Source organism: Mustelus asterias, chromosome 2 (assembly GCF_964213995.1).
Source record: "Mustelus asterias chromosome 2, sMusAst1.hap1.1, whole genome shotgun sequence".
Taxonomy (NCBI): Eukaryota; Metazoa; Chordata; class Chondrichthyes; order Carcharhiniformes; family Triakidae; genus Mustelus; species Mustelus asterias.
In genome coordinates, this window is record NC_135802.1 from 158,391,856 (window position 1) to 158,414,941 (window position 23,086).

Genomic DNA, 23,086 nt, shown 5'->3' on the forward strand with positions numbered 1-23,086 from the left:
CTCAGTTAGTGATGCATTACTCCTTTGGTTAAGCCCCTGTCGTGAACTGAGGGCAGGGAGCCAATTTAAAGTTTATTTATTAGTCACAAATAAGGCTTATATTAACACTGCAATGAAGTTACTGTGAAATTCCCCTAGTCACCACATTCCGGGTACACTGAGGTAGAATTTACCATGGCCAATGCCCCTAACCAGCACGTCTTTCAGACTGTGGGAGGAAACCGGAGCACCCAGAGGAAACCCACGCAGACACAGGGAGAATGTACTGACTCCAAACAGACAATGACCCAAGCCGGGAATTGAACCCGGGTCCCTGACACTGTACATCTTTGGTCGCCCCTCAACCTCTGTCGTTCCAGTGGGAACAAACCAAGTTTCTCCAATGTCTCCTCATAGCTGATGCCCTCCATACCAGGCAACATCCTGGTAAATCTTTTCTGTACCCTCTCCAAAGCCTCCACATCCTTCTGGTAGTGTGGCGACCAGAATTGAACACTATATTCCAAGTTTGGCCTAAGGTTCTAATCATTCCAGAACCTGCAGAAATTTGGAAGATTATCATCAATGCATCCACTATCGCCATAGCAACCTCTTCCAATGTCAAAGGAATCGTCGTTTTGAAGAGTGACCAAGTGTGGGATGGAGATTGGAAAGTATAGATAGTGGCAGCGAGTGCAAACCCTGGAATTACTTCAACTCCAGTTGAATACTGCTACGGTGGGACTAGGGCTTAGGGGTGAACTAAAATCCTAACAACACCTGCTGCATTTCATCTTTCGAAAAATAACATTATGTTAACAAATGAGTCATGGAATCATCTCTTCCCTGGTGGAAAGGCCCCCGCCCATTTCAGTAGATTTGGCGTGTGTTTAAGATGTGTGCAATCTCTGTTGGATTCATGTATGTGATCTGAGGCAGGAGCCAGTTTGTTGTACACACTCAGAAACTTTATTGGGAAGGCACAGTGAGATATTTACAGGTTCAACGCCATCTTACTACCCAGTTCTCCCCGTGTCTGCGTGGGTTTCCTCCGGGTGCTCTGGTTTCCTCCCACAGTCCGAAAGACATGCTGGTTTGGTGCAGTGGCTATGCTAAATTCTCCCTCAGTGTACCCGAACAGGCACTGCAGTGTGGCGACTCGGGGATTTTCACAGTAACTTCATTGCAGTGTTAATGAAAGCCTACTTGTGACATTAATGAATAAATGAAGAATCTCAGGAAAGGTCATTATCGTGAATGCGAGCACCGACTTGCAAAATGTTTGTTCTTGAACACTTGCCTGAACAAATGCACTGTGACCCAACACTTTAACAAAAAAAAGAATGCTGTTTAATCTATACAAGGTGCAGACATACTTCTGGGTTACACAAAACATACAGCTGCATAAGGTCCACTTTATTATACTGTTAGAAGCATTTGCATTGGTTCCAGGATAAATGTCAACTTAAGATACAGAATAATGTAAAAAAATTGGGATTTTCAGTTGATACCAGGAGCAGAAAGCGGGAACATTTTTGCTCAGTTGTTCAAAGTATAAGTTGCTTACAAAAGGAAGATCATGTTGAAGTGTTCTGTCTTTGGTCATTGATAACAGTAAATGTTCCTTTAAAATGTGACACCTTGATGTGTCGTCCTTGCAGCTAATAACTGGATGTTTGGACTTCTCTTTAAATGGTCTCTATGGAGATTGTAATGGCAGAGCCACTTCTGAGGTTCACCACCAGAATCATGGTGCTGTCAACGCATCTGACAAAGGAGAAACTGCCAAATCCCGCAGAGCACAAATCCACTAGCTACTGGGAATGAACACTGCAAAAGAAGAGGTGCAAAACAAAAAGAACTCCTCTGGAAGATGGCATCCAGGACTAACTAAGCGGCCCTTGACTGTAGCACTGGATGCAGTTTTAGTCACTGCGCCCTTAATAATTCAGCAAAGGTGGCTGCACTCAGCCTGGTTTGCACAGCGACCGTGGAGATCTCGGAGCTCAATTGCTGCTTTCTGTCCAATCCAAACTTAGTACAATAGCAGGAGGGAATGCAGATTAAATAATATTGAAAAGAAAATCCACACAAATAATTCTGGAAACATTTTACAAGCCAACAGTTTCCAATGTTACTTTTCACCCTCCCAACCCCTCCTCAAGTACATCTGTTTTATTTGCAAAACAAAGGCATTTGATTAACACTGAGTAATACCAAAAGATGACGCCCTGAGCGTATTTCTCACCAGTTCGTGACACTGGTCTCGTGAGCGATTTCCTTCTTAAAAATATGTCCAGCGAATTGGCAAAGTTTTTCATCCTGTTCTCGAGGGCAGGTGTGGTATTTAAATAGCGACTCAGTGTTGCTGCTCAGTCAATGCTTGCGTGACACCTTCCTTTGTCATTTCTAAGTCATTTGTGTTAACTGCCTGGGCCAACTTCCCGCACTGGAGGCCAGAAAATGGGTTGAACCATCCCAAGGAGAAGTTCCCGTCAAAAGCCGTCTTCATTCCTTCCCATCCCATTTTCTTCTCCCAGGTGGGCGTTTCATTTTTGAGGCGCTCAATGCCCTGGAGAATAATGTCAACGACACAATGTAAGGGTTGCAGTGAAATCAGTTCAGTTGTCAATAATATCCACCACAACATGAGGACAAATGCAAGAATACCAAATTTCAAAGGAAACAACAATTTATACTGCATCTGAGAAGGATGCTGTTTAGATCTCATGCAATATAAATTGTCGCTCCCTTTGAAATTTGGTATTCTTGCATCTGGCCCGATAAGTATGTGTCTCTCTTTTCAGCCATACTCAAGTTCTACACCACTAAGTAAGTATTATTTATGGTAAAATTCCTTCACTAAGTTATTCACCGGGCACGAAGTTTTGGTAAAATCAGGCACATAGAATGGTTACAGCTCAGAAGTTTGGTCTATCCCCACCTCATGCTGGCTCACCCCACTCACTGGCCCTTTCCCTGTCACCCTGCTCATTCTCTCCCAATTTCCTTAAAGCCATGACTGAAGCTGAAGCGTTAGTGCCCTCTCGCAACACTTTGTACCTCCACTTCATAACCTGCATCCACTTTTAGGTCAAAACTGATAAAATGACCAATTTACCACGGAATTCTCCTCCTGGACTGGGATTTCCATAAAATGGGAATGGAACACTGGAATGTACACTTAAGACGAGGTTATTCCTCATTTGATAGCCGTGGGGCACTTCTCCAGTCTACTGAATAAGTGTTCCTTCCTCCAAACAGCTGAGATGTGGACACATCTGTTTTTTTGCAGCATCTGGACCTTAAAAACTGAGAGTCAGGAAGCCACAACCCCCGCAATTCCCTTTGCGATTATTATGTCAAGGATAAGGTGAACAAACCAGCTCCAGAGGACAAGGAACATGCAATTCAGTGATTCAGATGGACATTTCACAAATGTAGGACATATACCTCAAATATCAGTAAAGGTTTTGTGCAGATACCATCGCTATTCCCGTGATAGGCTGCATTGTTAAAAGACAAGAGAAAAAGTCAGAGTTAGTTGAAGAGGGAAAAGCACAGAACAGGTGAAAAACAGACAAAAGTTTTTATTCTGGCTAGACTGAGGCTGTCAAAGTGATGGTTAGATTATGCATCATTAATGGTCAGTGAAAGTGAGACATAAATACATTAGACTGAAAAAGATCTTTCCTCCTCATAGAACCAAAGAATCCCTACAGTGCAGAAGGAGGCCATTTGGTCCATCGAGTCAGCACTGACTCTCCAACAGAGTACACCCCATTCCCTTACCTCGCTAGTCCCCTTAACCTAAACATCTTGGGAGACCAAGGGGCAATTTAGCATGGCCAATCCACTTAACCTGCACATCTCTGGAGGAAACCGGAGCACCCAGAGGAAACCCATGCAGACACGGGGAGAATGTGTTACCATACTCTTTATGTTAAGAATTCGGGAAAATTAAGATAAAAAACAGTCAAAGAAGGGAGTTGATTAGAGCTGGAGAAATGATGAGATGCGTTACCACTTCTATAACATCACTGTTCTCTCCAGTCACATATGTAAAATACTTATTTCCCACTGATAGGCTAATTTGCATTTCATCACTTCTTCAGCCGTCAGCCTCTAAATAACTCCCTGCTTTTGATTTGATTTGATTTATTATTGTCACATGTATTAACACACAGTGAAAAGTATTGTTTCTTGCGTGCTATACATACAAAGCATACCGTTCATAGAGAAGGAATCATAGAAATCATAGAAACCCTACAGTGCAGAAGGAGGCCATTCGGCCCATCGAGTCTGCACCGACCACAATCCCACCCAGGCCCTACCCCCACATATTTACCCGCTAACCCACACATCTCAGAACTCTAAGGGGCAATTTTTAACCTGGCCAATCAACCTAAAGGAAACGAGAGAGTGCAGAACGTAGTGTTACAGTCATAGCTAGGGTGTAGAGAAACATCAACTTAATGCGAGGTAGATCTATTCAAAAGGCAGCAGGGAAGAAGCTGTTCTTGAGTCAGTTGGTACGTGACCTCAGACTTGTATCTTTTTCCTGACGGAAAAAGGTGGAAGAGAGAATGTCCGAGGTGCGTGGGGTCCTTAATTATGCTTCGACTTTTGTTTTTGTAAATCTTAATTATCCCCAATTTTTAATATTTATCAGTGCGGCTAACACTTTACCTAAAGTGGTTTCCTTCACTCTCTGCTCCTGTAGTTATCTTCAATGATTCCCTCACCTCACCTAAAAATCACACAGGAGGCCATTCAGCCCATTGTGCCTATTGCATCTCTTTGAAAGAGCTGTGCAAATCTCAGTCCCCTGCTGTTGCTCCATGGCCCTGCAGATTTCTCATTTTTAACTACGTACATCCAATTCCCCTTTGAAAGTTAGCGCTGAAACTCGCAGTGTGACACAAGCAAATCGTCCTCATCTCCCCTCTAAATATCTCGCCAATTAGCTTCAACTTTCCTTAGAGGCCTTCCATTGGAAACAGTTTCTTACATCTACCCAGTGAAAGCACCTTTGAACTGCGGCATCAAATTCACCCTTAACCTGAAAAGTTTTATAATAATAAATGTCATCTCTTTCAACAGAAATGTGCCGGGGTGGGCCACCCTGAGTGGCAAATGGGACAAGGACACCTTCAGCAAATTGGACAAAGAGTGCAATACTAAGATTTCCATTGAATTATTTTCTCGAATATAAATGATTAAAGTTGTCATCTTTTCTCTGCTCCACCAAGTCTTAGAATCGTACAATCCGTACAGTGCAATGGAGGTCATTCGGCCCATCGAGTCTGCACCAACACCAATCCCACCAAGGCCCTATCCCCGTAACTGCACACATTTACCCCACTAATTCCTCTAACTTACGAATCCCAGCTCACTGAGGGAGAATTTAGCATGGCCAATCAACCTAACCCGCACATCTTTGGACTGTGGGGGGAAACTGGAGCACCCGGAGGAAACCCATGCAGACACGGGGAGAACGTGTAAACTCCACACAGACAGTGACCCCAGCCGGGAATTGAACCCTGGTCCCTGGCGCTGTGAGGCAGCAGTGCTAACCACTGGGCCACCCATGCTACCCAAGGAGTACAAAAGATTTAGTGAACAACTGCTTCAGCCATCCATCGCCAAATCAGGCTGGACCATTTGAAACACTATTGGGTCTTGCTCTTTTCTGCCGAAACTGTTCACCAGTCCAGGATCATCCTCAAATGCGAAGAAAACTCCTGGCTTCTTTTCCCTACTGCAAACCATCTTCCTAAACAAGGCTGTTGCCTTGTGGATCCAGAACTGGCTTGCCTGCAGAAGGCAGAGAGTGGCTGTGGAGGGGTCTTTCTCTGCATGGAGGTCAGTGACCAGTGGAGTGCCCCAGGGATCTGTTCTGGGACCCTTGCTGTTTGTCATTTTCATAAATGACCTGGATGAGGAAGTGGAGGGATGGGTTGGTAAGTTTGCTGACGACACCAAGGTAGGTGGTGTTGTGGATAGTTTGGAGGGATGTCAGAAGTTGCAGCGAGACATAGATAGAATGCAAGACTGGGCGGAGAAGTGGCAGATGGACTTCAACCCGGATAAGTGTGTAGTGATCCATTTTGGCAGATCCAATGGGATGGAGCAGCAGTATAAAATGAAGGGTACCATTCTTAGCAGTGTAGAGGATCAGAAGGACCTTGGGGTCCGGGTCCATAGGACTCTTAAATCGGCCTCGCAGGTGGAGGATGCGGTCAAGAAGGCGTATGGCGTACTAGCCTTCATTAATCGAGGGATTGAGTTTAGGAGTCGGGAGATAATGCTGCAGCTTTATAGGACCCTGGTTAGACCCCACTTGGAGTACTGCGCGCAGTTCTGGTCACCTCATTACAGGAAAGATGTTGAAGCCATTGAAAGGGTGCAGAGGAGATTTACAAGGATGTTGCCTGGATTGGGGGGCATGCCTTATGAGGATAGGTTGAGGGAGCTTGGTCTCTTCTCCCTGGAGAGACGAAGGATGAGAGGTGACCTGATAGAGGTTTACAAGATGTTGAGGGGTCTGGATAGGGTGGACTCTCAGAGGCTATTTCCAAGGGCTGAAATGGTTGCTACGAGAGGACACAGGTTTAAGGTGCTGGGGGGTAGGTACAGGGGGGATGTCAGGGGTAAGTTTTTCACTCAGAGGGTGGTGGGTGAGTGGAATCGGCTGACGTCGGTGGTGGTGGAGGCAAACTCGTTGGGGTCTTTTAAGAGACTTCTGGATGAGTACATGGGATTTAATGGGATTGAGGGCTATAGATAGGCCTAGAGGTGGGGATGTGATCGGCGCAACTTGTGGGCCGAAGGGCCTGTTTGTGCTGTGACTTTCTATGTTCTAAACCCATCTCTTCCCCATCCTTACCTCCAACAACAGAGGGCGAGGAGCTCGCGGACCTCTTTGTTCTTGATACTGACACAATCCGATTGGTTGTCCTGCCACATCCCACTCTCCCTTGCAGGAAGGAGGCTGAAAAAGTCTCCATGAATCTGGTTGGTGTGCCTGTCTCAGGAATATTCCAAGGCACATCCTATGCACAGCTGATAAACTTTTCACCAGGTAATTATCCAACTCTCTTCCATTTGCTGACGCTTGCAACACTATACCTCAGTGTGTAGCACTCTCGCCTTTGAGTCAAATGGTCGTGGGTGTTAGGAAAGGGTTAGCAGACCTTCCAATTAAGTCCTAATTTGATGTCAATTATCAAGTCAAATTGAAAGAAGCCACTGATATATAAAGGGGTCACAGGTGGCACTATTTGTTGGTGGAGAATTGTGTGTGGAGTTGGATTAAAGAAATAAAGGTATTTTATAAAGAAGCAGAACTCCATGTAGGGGAAAGAGCTTCTCAGCATCTTAATGAGTGGCACCGGGTGGCACAGTGGTTAGCACTGCTGCCCCTCAGCACCAGGGTCCCAGGTTCAATTTTGGCCTCGGATCACTGTCTGCATGGAATCTGTACGTTCTCCCCATGTCTGCGTGGGTTTCCTCTGGGTGCTCCGGTTTCCTCCCACAATCCAAAGATGTGCGGGTTAGGTTGATTGTCTATGCTAAATTGACCCTAGTGTCAGGGGGATTAGCAGGGTAATTGCGTAGGGTTACAGGAATAGGGCCTGGGTGGGATTGTGGTCGGTGCAGGTTCGATGGGCTGAATGACCTCCTTCTGTACTGTAGGGAGTCTATGAATTTTATAAGATCACCTTTCATTCTCCTAAACTCCAGAGAATATTGGCACAGTCTATTCTTTCCTCACGGGATTGCCCTCTCCTCCGAGGAGTCGATTGACCTTTGTTACAAATCCTTTCAGGCAAATATATCCTTCCTTAGGTTAAACTGTACACAGAACTCTAGCTGTGGTCTCACCAAAGCCCCATATAATTGTAGCAAGTCTTCTTAACTGCTATACTCCAATCCTCTTGTAATAAATACTAACATTCCATTCATCTTCCTAATTGCATTCCACACTTGCGTCTTAACTTGGAATGGACATAAAAATCCCTTTGAATACCAACTCACCTCTCACCTTTTTAAAAAAAAATTCTGCTTATCCATTCTTACAACCAAAATGTGGGGAATACGAGGAAATTGTTTTTCCCCCAGAGGATGGTGACGGTCTGGAATGCGCTGCCTGGGAGGGTGGTGGAGGCGAGTTGTCTCTCATCCTTTAAAAGTACCTGGATGAGCACTTGGCATGTCATAGAATAGAATCTCTACAGTACAGAAGGAGACCATTCGGCCCATCTGGTCTGTACCAACCACAATCCCACCCATATTCCCATAACCCCTCATATTTTCCCTGCTAACAACCCTGACATTAGGGGCAATTTACCATGGTCAATCAACCCAGCCCAACATCTTTGGTCTGTGGGAGGAAATCGGAGCACCCGGAGGAAACCGACGCAGACATGGGGAGAACGTGCAAACTCCACACAGAGAGTGACCCGAGGCCAGAATTGAACCCGGGTCCCTGGCGCTGTGAGGCAGTAGTGCTAACCACTGCACCACCCTGATTAGGTGGGAGGTCAGGTGTTTCTTGTGTATCGATGCAGACTTGATGGGCTGAAGGGCCTCTTCTGCATTCTGTGATTCTATGAAAATGGATAATTTGAGACTTTCACAACTTGAACTCCATTTGCTCCCTGTGTCCATTAACTTAACGGGACGGTATCCCTTTGCAACCTCTCTGCGTGCTTCTCACAGTTCACTTTCCCGCCTACCATTACATTGCCAGTAAATTTGGACAAGTTACGCATAGGAGCCTAAGCACATTTGGCCTGCTGCTTCTGCCACTACCCTGCTCAGTTAGAGAGAGATAACAGAAGAAAATCTAGTGTATGCGGCCTTCTGGAACATAGCTGTCCATGTATTGACCTGACGTAACACAAAGGAGCCAAATGCTACTTTCATTCCTGTTGTTATTAATCACGAAACACATGAAAAACCTGCTCCTAGATATCATGATCAAATGGTCGATTAGCAAACTGTGTTACAAAATCAAACCTTACTGCCAATTATGAAATTAAGCCTACGCAAGTTGCAAAACCATCTCCATTGGTTGGGAAATTGAATACAATAGTTAGGATGTCATATTGCAGCTTTATCAAACTTTGGTTAGGCACTTAAGAATATTGCGTTCAATTCTGGTCGTTACATTACAGGAAGGATGTGGGGGCTTCAGAGAGGGTGCAGCAGAGTTTTACCAGGACGCTGCCTGGGTTAGAGGGTATGAGCTATAAGGAGAGGCAGGACAAACTAGGGTTATTTTCTCTGGAGTGGCGGAGGCTGAGGGGAGACCTGATAGAAGTCTATAAAACTGAGGCGCACAGATAGGGTTGACAGTCAGAATCTTTTTTCCCCAGAGTTGAAATGTCTAATATTAGGGGGCATGCATTTAAGGCGAGGGGGGGAAAGTTCAAAGGAGATGTGAGGGGCAAGTTTGTTTACTCAGAGTGGTAGGAGACTGGAATGCGCTGTCGGGGATGGTGGTGCAGGCAGATACAATAAGGGCGTTAAAGGAGCTTTTAGATAAGCGCAGGAATATGCAGGGAATAGAGATATGGACCAAGGGCAGGCAGAAGGGATTAATTTAATTTGGTGTCATGTTCAGCACCAGATCATGGTCGGAAGGGCCTGTTCCTGTGCTGTATTGTCCTATGCTCTGTGAGAAGCTCCTTTTGCATCATGTTTAGTATCCAGCGCCTATCTCGCTGTGACATTTCGAATGTCTTTTTAGAAATCCAACCTTGTTCAGTCGTTCAGAAACTGGAATAGCAGCGTACACCACTGGAAGACAAACGATTTTCAAAAGAGCTTAACGTCAACCTACCTGTAGGAGATGCGCTCACGGTGTAGGTTGCAGAGAAATATTTAGCAGGCATTGAGTGGAGAGCAGGGCTAAAGTCCTGCTGCAATCCTGTGTTTTATACTCACACAGCAGGAACAGAGGAAAACAGACAGGAGTTCTTCTTTTAAGATATCCAGGCACAGCCGGAGCCAAAAATAATTCAGCATCGCAGTGAGAACGAAAGCATTTGTTTGAAGCGAACTCTACAGCTTCAGTTTTGTTTGCAAGATTGTACCACAGTGAAATTGGCTTGATGTCTTGCTTCTTACTGCCTGCCCTGAAGCTCTGATGTAGAGTGCTATTTTGGAGCAGGCAGAGAGAGGTGGGCTTGTCACAGAGGAATGTCTGCATAATGTCTAACGTATCATAAGCATTGCAAACATCATAAGATGGGAAGAAATGGATAGGACAATTGGCATTAGAATGGCATTGTGAGAAAGCTAGTCGAGGCAGAGGGGTGGGTGGGTGAATCATGTTAAGGAAGTGTTGTGGCTCCATGGCCAGACAAGTTATATAGTAACTTAAGGAGTACTTAAATCACCAAGGAATAGTAGGCTATAGACCAACTACTGGTAAATGGGATAAGTATAGATTGCTATTTGATGGTCAGCATATACAAGCTGCGCTGAAGGGCCTGTTTCTGTGCTGCATGACTCGAGGACTCCATGACTTTAGGAAGGTCTAATACAGAGAGGAAATATACAGTAAATGGCAGAACCCTCAAGAGAATTGATAGGCAGAGGGATCTGGATGTACAGGTACACAGGTCATTGAAAGTAGCAACGTAGGTGGAGAAGGTAGTCAAGAAGGCATATGGCATGCTTGCCTTCATCGGCCGGGGCATTGAGTTTAAAAATTGGCAAGCCATGTTGCAGCTTTATAGAACCTTAGGGCGGCACGGTAGCACAGTGGTTAGCACTGCTGCTTCACAGCTCCAGGGTCCCGGGTTCAATTCCCGGCTCGGGTCACTGTCTGTGTGGAGTTTGCACATTCTCCTCGTGTCTGCGTGGGTTTCCTCCGGGTGCTCCGGTTTCCTCCCACAGTCCAAAGATGTGCGGGTTAGGTTGATTGGCCAGGTTAAAAAAAAAATTGCCCCTTAGAATCCTAAGATGCGTAAGTGAGAGGGATTAGCGGGTAAATATGTGAGGGTAGGGCCTGGGTGGGATTGTGGTCGGTGCAGACTCGATGGGCCGAATGGCCTCCTTCTGCACTGTAGGGTTTCTATGATTTCTAACCTTAGTTAGGCCGCACTTGGAATTGTGTTCAATTCTAGTCGCCACACTACCAGAAGGATGTGGAGGCTTTGGAGAGGGTACAGAAAGGATTTACCAGGATGTTGCTTGGTATGGAGGGCATTAGCTATGAGGAGAGGTTGGAGAAACTTGGTTTGTTCTCACTGGAACGACAGAGGTTGAGGGGAGACCTGATAGAAGTCTACAAGATTATGAGGGGCATGGACAGAGTGGATAGTCAGAAGCTTTTTCCCAGGGTGGAAGAGTCAATTACTCGGGGGCATAGATTTAAGGTGCGAAGGGCAAGGTTTAAAGGAGATGTACGAGGCAAGTTTTTTTTTTACACAGAGGGTGGTGGGTGCCTGGAACTCGCTGCTGGGGGAGGTAGTGGAAGCAGATACGATAGTGAGTTTTAAGGAGCGTCTTGACAAATGCATAGATAGGACGGGAATGGAGGGATATGGTCCCCAGAAGGGGAGGGGGTTTTAGTTCAGTCAGGCAGCATGGTCGGTGCAGGCTTGGAGGGCCGAAGGGGCCTGTTCCTGTGCTGTAATTTTCTTTGTTCTTTGACTCAGTAACTGGTTGCTTGAGAGCTGCTTCAGAATACACAGTAAAACCTTCAGTTTTAGTTATGCTTTGACAACAGGTTGCATCCTTTACAGAAAGCAATTAATTATATTAAGCTGCATAAAATGCTGGCTAAGGTTCAGTGTTCAGTAGTTTTGCCTCGGAGTCAGGGGTTGTGGGTCCTAGGACCGCTCCAAGACATGGGCACAAAAACCCAGGTTTTTGGGTTAAACTGCGGCACTGAGGGATTGACTTTCAGGTGATAAGTTAAATTCCAGTCCCCACCAGCCCTCTCAGGTGGATAAGATCTCAGTGGTACTATTGCCAGTTAGCCCTGACCGATATTTACCCACATCAATATGACGGTTGTGAAGCTGTACGTTATACCAAAAATGACTTGTGTATTTACTGAATGAAACACCCTTGTTGGATTTTAAATAGACTGAGTGACTTGAAACTGCAGTTTTAGAATGGTTGAACATTCGCATCACTGTACATGACAATTCCAAAGCTATTAAGTGGGGCCAGTCTGTTTGGGAAAACTATATCAGAAACAATTACCCTGAAGTATGAATGATTGACAGAAGCCATGTCATGTGGAGGAGAGGAGCTAAGCTTACAAAAGAAAAACAGGCAGCATCTGCTAGGAGCTGGAGGTTGGTCTCTTTCTTTCTCTGGAGTCTCCAGTCTGGGACCTGCTAGGAGAAATAGGTCTCTCTCTCACCAGTGCGTTCTGGCAGCCCACATCAGCCTATGATGTATGCTAACTGATTCTGAAGGGGAGTTTACGTCTATGAGGAATACTGCTTAAATTGTAATTGAGAGAGATAGGTTAGCAGTTCAGAATTGTGTTTAAGTAGTTCAATTAGTAAAACTTAATTAATTTGTTACATTTAAACTGTATTGTTAAATAAAATGTTTTGATCAAAGCTTCCTAATGCATCAATAGAATCACACCTGGAGTAAAACACCTTATCTGCACACTAATGCCTAAATATAGTTGGGCTCTAGTCTAACTTCATAATATATCTTGGGGCTTCTGGTCTGGTCCCTAACAATCCAAACACTGCACAAACTCTTTGTAAAATGTTTTATTTAATTATTTAATAATAGCACCCAAATCACACACAGTATTCAGATTGTATCTGAAGCAAACGTTTAGACAAACACATATTTCCCAAGTTCCATGTTAAATGTAGTTTCTTCCCCTCCCACCATATAGAGGACACAAGATTATGAGAAATAATGATCTAACTGCGCTTTTTTTTGGCAATGCTGTAATATAACACAAAACTTTAAACCAGTTTGATATTATTTCTACAAAGCAAATTTAATTGGCAGCTTTAATGCAAGATTAAAAGTCTCTGATGAGTTTTGTTAACGTGATTTTAGACAATGCCATACTACCAAGAGCTACACATATATTCCTTTTTCCATATTCCAGCATTGCAGGGGACATCTTTTGAGAACAATTTTAAACATTTTCTTCCTTAAAAACAAACCTAACTGCTCATTTGAGCTCAGTTTGCCCATTCAGGTCATACTTCATCATAACCCATTTCTAGAATTGCTAAACTCCTAAAACAACTAATGTTTTGGGTCTTGAGTCTTTAAGAGCTAGAATTCACACATTTAAAAACTCAAGTGTCTGTTACATACAAATCTTCCTGCATTTAGACAGAAAGAGAAGATTGAATTTCCCAAAAACCCCATTGATACACAAAGACAATAGTGATGACACCTACAGAGCTATTCTTTTTAATTCCTGACCAGTTTTAAAACAAAAACACTTCACAATATCACCCCCCACCCCCAAATTAGCATTTTCTACCTCTCTTCGAAATGTGTACTTATGCTGGGGTACAGCTCCACAACAATCCAACAATGACAGGGGCTATATCGCAACAAACAAAAGTGATGTGAATTCAGAATAATTTTCCTCTTTCCTATCCCGGGGAGTTCCGGAGACCACTTTGGCTGAGACTGACTAACTTACCACAGATTTATTTTATGTCACAAGCAGGCTTACATTAACACTGCAATGAAGGTACTGTGAAAATCCCCCAGTCACCACACTCCGGTGCCTGTCCGGGTACACCGAGGGAGAATTTAGCATGGCCAATGAATCTAATCAGCGCGTCTTTCGGACTGTGGGACGGAACCGGAGCACCCGGAGGAAACGCAGACACAGGGAGAACGTGCAGACTCTGCGCCGACAGTGACCCAAGCTGGGAATCGAAGCTCGGTCCCTGGCACTGACAGGCAGCAGTGCTAACCACTGTGCTACCCCAGGTCTTGAGTTAGGACTAGTCTTCACCAGTCTGGTGCAATGCATTTAGACACAGCTATCGGAAAGTTCTATATATCTTTTGAATTTGCAAGGTTGCGGCCATCACAGTTTTACCCGTGCATAATGTCCACAAACTGAATAAATGCATTAACTTTCAACCCAATTAAAAATAAAAACTCTGGGGGACGTGAATAATGAAACAATCTGTCATTGAAAGAGAAGCCTCTTAACAAAAGAATGTTTGATCTGGTCCCAAGATCAGCCTGCCTGGAATTAAACCCTCATTAATTTCTGTGTACCAGGAACCACCAGGTTGTGAACATGGTAACATTGCCACGGGATGGCTATAAAGGATTGCAGTTGGCAGGGTCCATCCAGAAGCAAGGTAAACACCGTTTCCCAAGATTCAATTTTAGAAACGATTTCACCAATCCCAATTCATCTAACTAGACACCGGGCTTGTCAGAGTCATGTTTGCGGACAGATGTGACAAGAGACAAGGTTTTAGTGACATGAACTCTTCACAAACATTGTGGACATTGGGTCAATTGAAATTACCAAGAGAGAGGTCGATAAGTTTTTGTTGGATAAAGGAGTTTGGGAAAGAGATGGGCAAATTGGATACGATACGAGATACAGATCTGTCATGACCTTCCTGAATGGCGGGAACAGGCTGGAGGGCTGAATGGCTACTCGCGTTCCACATTAAGGGAGGTAAACACAAGACAGCTCGGAAAAAACAACACCGAAAAAGTATGCAAAATGCTTTAAAAAGGTCAAATGAGAGGTAGCGGAAAAGATTAAAAAAATAAGTCATGCTTTTAATGTAGTTCCTGCACATCTACAAAAATCCATTTTGCTTGTGCTGTTTGGAAGACTGAATTTACCTGCTGAAAATTGTAAACAGAAGAGTAAATTTGTACAGGCCTGAACAGCATCCAGCAATAAGTAGTCTTTATCATTACGGAGAGCATGCTAACAGCTAAAGTTCTGAACGCATTCACTCACTCAAGTTATGTTGTCTTAACATGGTCAAGAGGAGGAAAATGGAGATAGGGCAGACGGAAGGAGTATAAAAATTAACACCCAATAAAAATTAGTAATATTAAAAGACACAAAAGAAATGCATTAATGTTGGCAACCCATTAATGGTGTGTTTGGCGCTTCACAAACATGGATGGCCATGTAAATAAGAAGTTCCTTACATGATTAATCCACATCAGCAAATGTATATGCTTATAGGACATGATGCAGAGTCAATTTAAGTGGGGGAAGAGCAACTCCAAACAGCATGTACCAATATCAGTGGGTACAGCCTTGCATCAAAGCCTCTTTATACAACTTTAATTAATGATCTTCGTTTTACAGGCTTTGCCGACTTAACTGTCCTTTTAAAAGGCCAAGTGATTTCCCTTTTAATATGGAGCGTCTGTTTCTTTGGTATAATGTGGATCACCCTGGAAGCCCAAGGTTGGGAGGGCAAATCTAGGAGGGCACACCACTCTCCAACTATGGATTGAGTGAACCAGAATGCAAAAGAGTATCACGGGCGCAAAAACACAGAAAAGAAGAACAGGAAGTCAAGCTCTTGAAGGCTATGGGGTAGTGGGCAGTAAAATATAAGCAAGCAAGGTTTCATCTTGATCTGTGGTCAGCATCTTAGCAGTACCCCATAGTACTCAATAATTACTGTAATGACACCAATTTAATAAAGGCATCAGCTTATACTTTAGTAATTGTTACAGAATATCAAGGTATAAATCAATAAAGGCAAATCAAGAAAACAAGTCTTGGAAAGAGAATTAATCCAGCCCCTATTATGAATCTTGAAGCTTCAGAAGGATGCCCGATCCTTAACAGTACTTTCAGTTGCTTGATTTTCTTCAATTTCCTTTATTTTAATTTTACAGCTACATCTGCAGTCTTTAGAAGCCTGCTTATATCATACAATATCCCAGTATAGCAGTGTAGAGGAGAAAGAAATTCGGCATTTTACAGTCCTTTTATTTTGCGGAACAGGAATAAAGGCTGGAATAAAGTTGAACAATGGAGTGCATCTTTTCATCATCCATGCTTTTTAAAAAAAAAAGACCAGGTGGATCAGGAAGGACACCATCTTGTGAATAACTTATAGAGCAAGTTACGACTGGTATTTGTAAAAGTAGTTGCTATTAAGTAACCAGTTTGGATTGGATTGCTGGCCTAGGATAACTCAGACCACATACTGGTACGGGTCTACCTTCCCTTGATCTGGAGTTGCGAATGGGCTTAGCCATTCTATTGAAAATGGATGACCGAACACAGCTTTCATATTCATCCATTTTGTTTTTTTAGCCCATCTTCTCTCTTCCTTTTTCAACTGCTCTATTCCCTGGAAACAGAAATAGAACAGCTTAAAATCATGTAGGTAAGATTGGGCGAAGGAGGACTTTCTTCTACCCACTACAAACAGAACACCAGAACATACATCAAATCAGCAAGAGTCACTGATATTTCAATTTAACATCCAAACGATATTTTCAATTAATTAAAACCCAAATAGCTGTAGTTGACGGTATAATTTTCAACACTCCCCCGACCCCCACCCCGCTTGTTTGCCGGCATTGCTCTTTTCCATTGCCTTCTCTCGAGGGGGAAAGCCGGCCGCCTGTCCCCCCAGGCGGCAGCCAACCCTCCTTCAGAAACCGGAAAGAGCAATGCAGGCAGATTTCAAATGCCCCCACCATTCAGAGGGAATATCTCTCCAGGTGGCTGGTTTGAGGTTTAGCCACTTACTGGACAAAGGGGAAAACAATAAGGCAAACCCCTCCCCAACCCCCCTTAATTTTTGACAGTAACACAGTACAGCTGGGCACTGAGATGCTATGCCATCAATCCAAGTGTTGACCACATTTTTAAGTGCACGTCTTTAGTAGAAATGGTGGATGAAATGTAGGAGGAAAAAAACCAAGTCGGTATAACCAGCAAGTATCACAGAAAGGTGGCATTTACAGCACTATATAGAAAACTACAGAGCAATGGGCTCCTGTATTTTAGCAATAAACTGGGACAGCACAGCGAGTGCATGAAGCACAAAAATTTGGCAAAATAACCCTGGAACATCAAATAGCCAACTGATGCACACTGCACTGGTTGAGTGCCTTTAACAAAGGAAACCATCCCTAAGGGACTCCAGAGGAGCATAACAAGGCAAATATTGGTGCCAAGCCAACGTATGAAGCCAAGTGGCTAAAAGCTTGGTAAAGGTGACTTCTAAAGGAGGAGAAGAGCAGAGAGGGTGGAGACTCATTGATTCAGGCCTAGGCAGACAAAGGCATGGCTGCCAATGGTGGGGCAGCAAAGAGAGTGCTGTAGCAGACTAGGGCTGGATGATGCTATAAGAAACAGAAAGGGACAAGGCCACACACAGATCTGAACACAGGGATGATAACTTTTAAAACTGAGGCATTGGTGGACCAGGAGCAATCACTGGTCAGTGAGCACGGGGGTGATATTGAACACAACAGGAAAGAAGTTGGCTGCAGAACGGGGCATTAGTTTGCAAGCAGAGGGGGTTCAGTGGTGTTTGTTTTTTAGGAAGGGGAGTATCGACAGCAGATTTGAAAAGGAGACAGACATTATCTGGAGAGAGGGAGAGGTTTACAATATCAGTTAGAGTGGTGGCCAGAAATCTAGTGGGAAAAGGGTAAAGTGGACGCAATAGGGTGTCACAATGGTTAGCACTGCTGCCTCACAGCTCCAGGGACCAGAGTTCGATTCCCGGCTTGGGTCACTGTCCGTGCGGGGTCTGCATATTCTCCCCGTGTCGGCTTGGGTTTCCTCCGGATGCTCCAATTTCCTCCCACAGTCTGAAAGACATGCTGGTTAGGTACATTGGCCATGCTAAATTCTCCCTCAGTGTACCCAAACAGGCGCTGGAGTAGCTTTATTGCACTGTTAATGCAAGCCTACTTGTGACACTAATAAATAAACTTTTTTAAAAACTTTAAAAACTTAAACTTAAAGTGAGAAGGGAGTGGGTTTCATGGGTATGAACAGCTCAAAGGGTGCACGACATGGGGTGGGACCTTAGCAAGGTGGATGAACATAGAAAACGTGGGGCAAAGCAGAAGGTCACTTGACCCATCTTGCTTAAGCCAACTGAAAAGGAAGCATTCCACTTAATCTTACTTTTCAGGCCCTTGGACTGTAGCTCTGTAGGTTACTGCAGACCAAGTCTGTATCCAAGCATTTTATTCAAATGCAATGTGGGATTTTGCCTCTACCACATTTTCAGGAAGTGAATTCCAAGACCGCACTATCCTCTGGGTAAAAACAATTTCTCCTCAACCATCCCCTCGAATCCTTCTACCGATTACTTTAAATCTACGCCCCCTGGTTATTGGCTTCTCTGTGAAAGGAATGGGTCCTTACTATTGACTCTCAGTAGGCCTCTCAATTAAATCATTAGCAGGAAGGGATGGCAGAAGGGACTGCTGGAAAGATGGTCTAATCTCAACAAAAAAGTCCCTGAACTTCTCCATTGGTTGGCCATGAGGGTGTAAAGGTAGGGGTGAGTTAAAGGAGGTAACTGCAGCACAAGCGAGTCAGAGAGATAGAGAGAGAGATGGGATAGGACCTTTTTAAAAATTCATTTGTGGGACATGGGCGTCGCTGGCTGGCCAGCATTTATTGTCCGTTCCTAGTTGCCCGAGGGCAGTTGAGAGTCAACTACATTGCTGTGGCTCTGGAGTCACATGTAGGCCAGACCGGGTAAGGACGCAGATTTCCTTCCCTAAAGGACATTAGTGAACATTCGGTCTGGGGCGGGTGATAGAGAATGCAAATTTGAACAGGTACGCTGAGGGGTGGAAATAGGGAAGGTGTTTCAAACAGTCACTGCAACTTATAAATTCACTGACTGATGCCATTTGAAATGCTGAATAAAACTAATACCTTACTGGAAGCTTATAAACTCTCCCTCAAACTCTCATGTTGTGAGAAAAAACCGGCCCAAGTTCTGAGGAGATGTCAGTATTATAGAGGAAGTCAAAACAAAAATAACAAATGATAGCGCGATGTCAGCATCGGAAGCAAACCAGCAAGGTGGAAATAACTGGTAACCATTAAACAATCATCTCACACACAAATGTGCACAGTGAAATTCATCAAAAAAACTCCACCTCACCTTCCAAAAAAAAGGGGCCACTTGTCTAAATGGTGACTCTCAGTGGAGTTCGAGAACCAAGGGAGTGGGGGTTTACAAACTGGTTTGACTAAACTATCGTCGTTATCCATTTACTTCCTTCATTGTCCACTCCATTCATCTCCCTAGAGGAGCTGCACATTAATGACATATCTTCCAGCAAGACATGGGACCATGTGGTCCAGAGATATTTCAGTGGTCAACACTGTCATAAAATTATAGAGATTTACTGCATGAAAACAGGCCCTTCGGCCCAACTTGTCCATGCCGCCCAGTTTGTACCACTAAGCTCGTCCCAATTGCCCATATTTGGCCCATATCCCCCTATACCAATCTTACCCATGTAACTGTCCAAATGCTTTTCAAAAGACAAAGTTGTACCCGCCTCTACTACTACTTCTGGCAGCTCGTTCCAGACACTCACCACCCTGTGTGTGAAAGAATTGCCCCTCTGGACCCTTTTGTATCTCTCCCCTCTCACCTTAAACCTATGCCTTTTAGTTTTAGACTCCCCTACCTTTGGGAAAAGATGTTGACTATCTACCGTATCTATTTCCCTCATTATTTTATAGACCTCTATAAGATCACCCCTCAGCCTCCTCCGCTCCAGGGATAAAAGTCCCAGTCTATTCAGTCTCTTCTTACGACTCAAACCATCAAGTCCCAGTAGCATCCAAGTAAATCTTTTCTGCACTCTTTCTAGTTTAATAATATCCTTTCTATAATAGAGTAACCAGAACTGTACACAGTATTCCAAGTGTGGCCTTACCAATGTCTTGTACAACTTCAACTAGACATCCCAACTCCTGTATCCAATGTTCTGACCAATGAGACCAAGCATGCTGAATGCCTTCTGCACCACTCTGTCCACCTGTGACTCCACGTTCAAGGAGTTATGGACCTGTACCCCTCGATCTCTTTGTTCTGTAACTCTCCCCAACGTTCTACCATTAACTGAGTAAGTCCTGTCCTGGTTCAACCTACCAAAATGCATCATCTCGTATTTAAACTCCATCTGCCATTCATCAGCCCACTGGCCCAATTGATCAGGATCCCGTTACAATCCTCGATTACCTTATTCAGTGTCCACTATGCCACTAATCTTGGTGGCATCTGCAAACTTACTAACCGTACCTCCTAAATTCCCATCCAAATCATTAATGTAATTACTGCTGCAAGTTAGGTTGGAAGGAGAGGCATTTTCAGCTAGGCGCCTGTCTGTTCCTTCATCACATCCTAGCATGTACTTGCTAGCAGCTCTAGTGTCTAGGACCAATTCAAAGACAAACTAACTGGTATGACAACTAATTCCCAGGCATCAACATAATTCCCAAAACAAATGACATTCTCCTGCTTGCACTGCGGGGCTATCTGCCCTTTTTGTCGAGTGTGAAATATGCTGTCCAAAGGAAACATTTTAAAAGAGATGTGTTTTTTATTGCTATGGTTCCAACATGATGACTGAGCCTTTATCTTCAGAAGTATAAGCTGGAATCATACGTGAACATACTGGACAGGAAGAGAGCAGCTGGTCGATCTCACCTGCCCTGTACACGGGCAAGATGCCTTACACATTCTGATTCACTTCCTGTCTAACAGAAGTCATGTAATCTCCTGGGAGGGGAAAAAAAATCCCACGTTGATAAAAGAAGCCACAGCTAATTAGGGGAAAAAATCTGGCAATTGCCTCCCCCTTTCTCTTCCAGTGATCCATTACTAGGAAGTTGCTAAAACTCCATTAACCTAAATTAATTGGATAATCTTGAGATTAAACTGGTGATTATATTTTAACAGATATAACAGTTTAGAATTCTTATAATGGAATATAATCCAAATTTAACATTTTTTACAAATGCCACTGGGTTGTGCAGTGGGTTAGATTCAAACCCATCTGCAACCTGGATTCAAACCCAGGTCATATTGATGGGATCAAAGAACCCTGTGTCTGTTGAATATTGAGGAGTCTGAAACAAGACTGGAAATGAATTTACAGCAGAAAACTCCCCTTATTTCAGCATGAATTGATAATGCTTCTCAGATAGGCCCTGTCGGGGGTGAAGTGGAAAGCACATTTAAAACTATAGCGTGGGTGCTCCTCAGAAGTTTGGGATCAAGCACATTGTTGGGGCAGAATGAATGGCTGTGCTTTGTGCTATCTGGGAATTCTTGTAATGCAAAGCACACCCCTCTGCTGGACGAACACAATGTCCCCATTTTTAGACAAATTTAATGATGCAATCTTTCACCCACCTCAGTGTGGTTTTGGAGTGTGTCCTTATCCATGACACTGATTATAAAAACAGTTGGGATTTTAACATTCATTTCAAGCAAAACAATTGGTAAGATATTACCTGACCAATCACTTTCTTGCAAGTCAGTTGTGAGCCAATGAATTTAGGTAGGCCATTACAACTAGTATTTAAGCAGTTTGATAGTGAGGTCACCTGTAGCCCTGAAGATACAAGCAGCATTTTCCCTGAAAGCTTGACCATTATGCTGGGAGCACAACATTAAGAGAAAACCTGTCTAACATTTACTTCTAAACCTGTCTAGTATTCACTCATGGCAGCATCTGTAAGGAGAGAAAAGATATGATGATTTGAGTCCAGATGACCCTTTGTTAAAGCTTTGACAAAGGGCCATCTGGACTCGAAACGTCAGCTCTTTTCTCTCCTTACAGATGCTGCCAGACCTGCTGAGATTTTCCAGCATTTTCTCTTTTGCTTTACAGATTCCAGCATCCACAGTAATTTGCTTTTATCGAGTATTCACTAGTGCTTTTGTTGAACACAAACACTCGTCATGTAGAACTACACAAAACAACTAAAGGTGACATTCAACTGTAATTCTAATCTAATCCTATAATAATTTTACAATGTATAAACAGGATCTCGTGCCAGGGTGGCACGGTAGCACAGCGGTTAGCACTGCTGCTTCACAGTGGTTAGCACTGCTGCTTCACAGTGGTTAGCACTGCTGCTTCACAGCTCCAGGGACTTGGATTCGATTCCCGGCTTGGGTCACTGTGTGGAGTTTGCACTTTCTCCTCGTGTCTGCATGGGTTTCCTCCGGGTGCTCCGGTTTCCTCCCACAGTCCAAAGATGTGCGGGTCAGGTTGATTGGCCATGCTAAAATTGCCCCTTAGTATCCTGGGATGCGTAGGTTAGAGGGATTAGTGGGTAAATATGTAGGGATGTGGAGGTAGGGCCTGGGTGGGATTGTGGTCAGCGCAGACTCGATGGGCCGAATGGCCTCTTTCTGTGCTGTAGGGATTCTAAGAAGTTTTGGCAGTCTATTAATCTACCTGGAATTGTCAATAAGTAACGGGAGTAGGACTGGTGGTGTGTCACAGTACACACTCGGAGTCAGTGTTGCTGAGGCAACAGGCATGACAGTCTGCAGCTGTGGGTAGTGACGCTGGAGGCTCCAATATCTTTCCATCACACAGTTGACCAAGAATCTCTCCCGCTCTTACTGTCTGCCACTGGTGTGTGTTGGAAGGGTTTACAAGTTGATAATGCAAACTCCATGGCCACATTATGAACACACCTTCCCTTGCTATCAAGTCATGAGGTGAAACTCAAACCCTGACTTTCTGGCTCAGAGTAAGGAACGCTACCCACTGCGCCACAAGACCTCCTGACAATTAACAGTACACAGCACCAATGTTACCTTTGAGTTGTTGGTGTGTGTGGCTGTGCAGATTCTGAAATGAGCCACACAGGGAATAAACACATCTCGTACCACCAATATTACTCAACTTGTGCATAGCAAGGAGGAACTAGAAGGAATACTGCAAGGCACTAAGCATCAAGTCGGTTTTAATGCTTAGCTTCTATTGTGATTAGTGTAGTTAGATTAGATTAGTGTATTCTATTGTTTTAGTGTAGTTTCCTTATCAATTTAATAAAATCCAGGAAGATTCTCCCCCAATTGTTTAATGAGCAAATACAGCTCATGATACG

General features: G+C 44.0%; 1 protein-coding gene across 3 annotated transcripts in view; it reads right to left on the minus strand.

The window, feature by feature from the left end:
- Positions 1-1,309: 1,309 nt before the first annotated feature.
- Positions 1,310-23,086, minus strand: part of zdhhc3a (zDHHC palmitoyltransferase 3a) — a 39,969-nt gene continuing 18,192 nt past the window's right edge. Inside the window, exons 7-8 of one of the 3 annotated variants that reach the window (XM_078199537.1) lie at positions 3,433-3,485; positions 1,310-2,551 (exon numbers count right to left, since the gene is read on the minus strand). In XM_078199537.1, coding sequence (XP_078055663.1) covers positions 3,441-3,485 — 45 coding nt within the window. In that variant the 3' untranslated portion in view covers positions 1,310-2,551; positions 3,433-3,440. Of the gene's footprint in view, positions 2,552-3,432; positions 3,486-12,722; positions 16,308-23,086 lie in introns of those variants that run through there. The other 2 variants (XM_078199517.1, XM_078199526.1) reach the window with 2 other exon arrangements.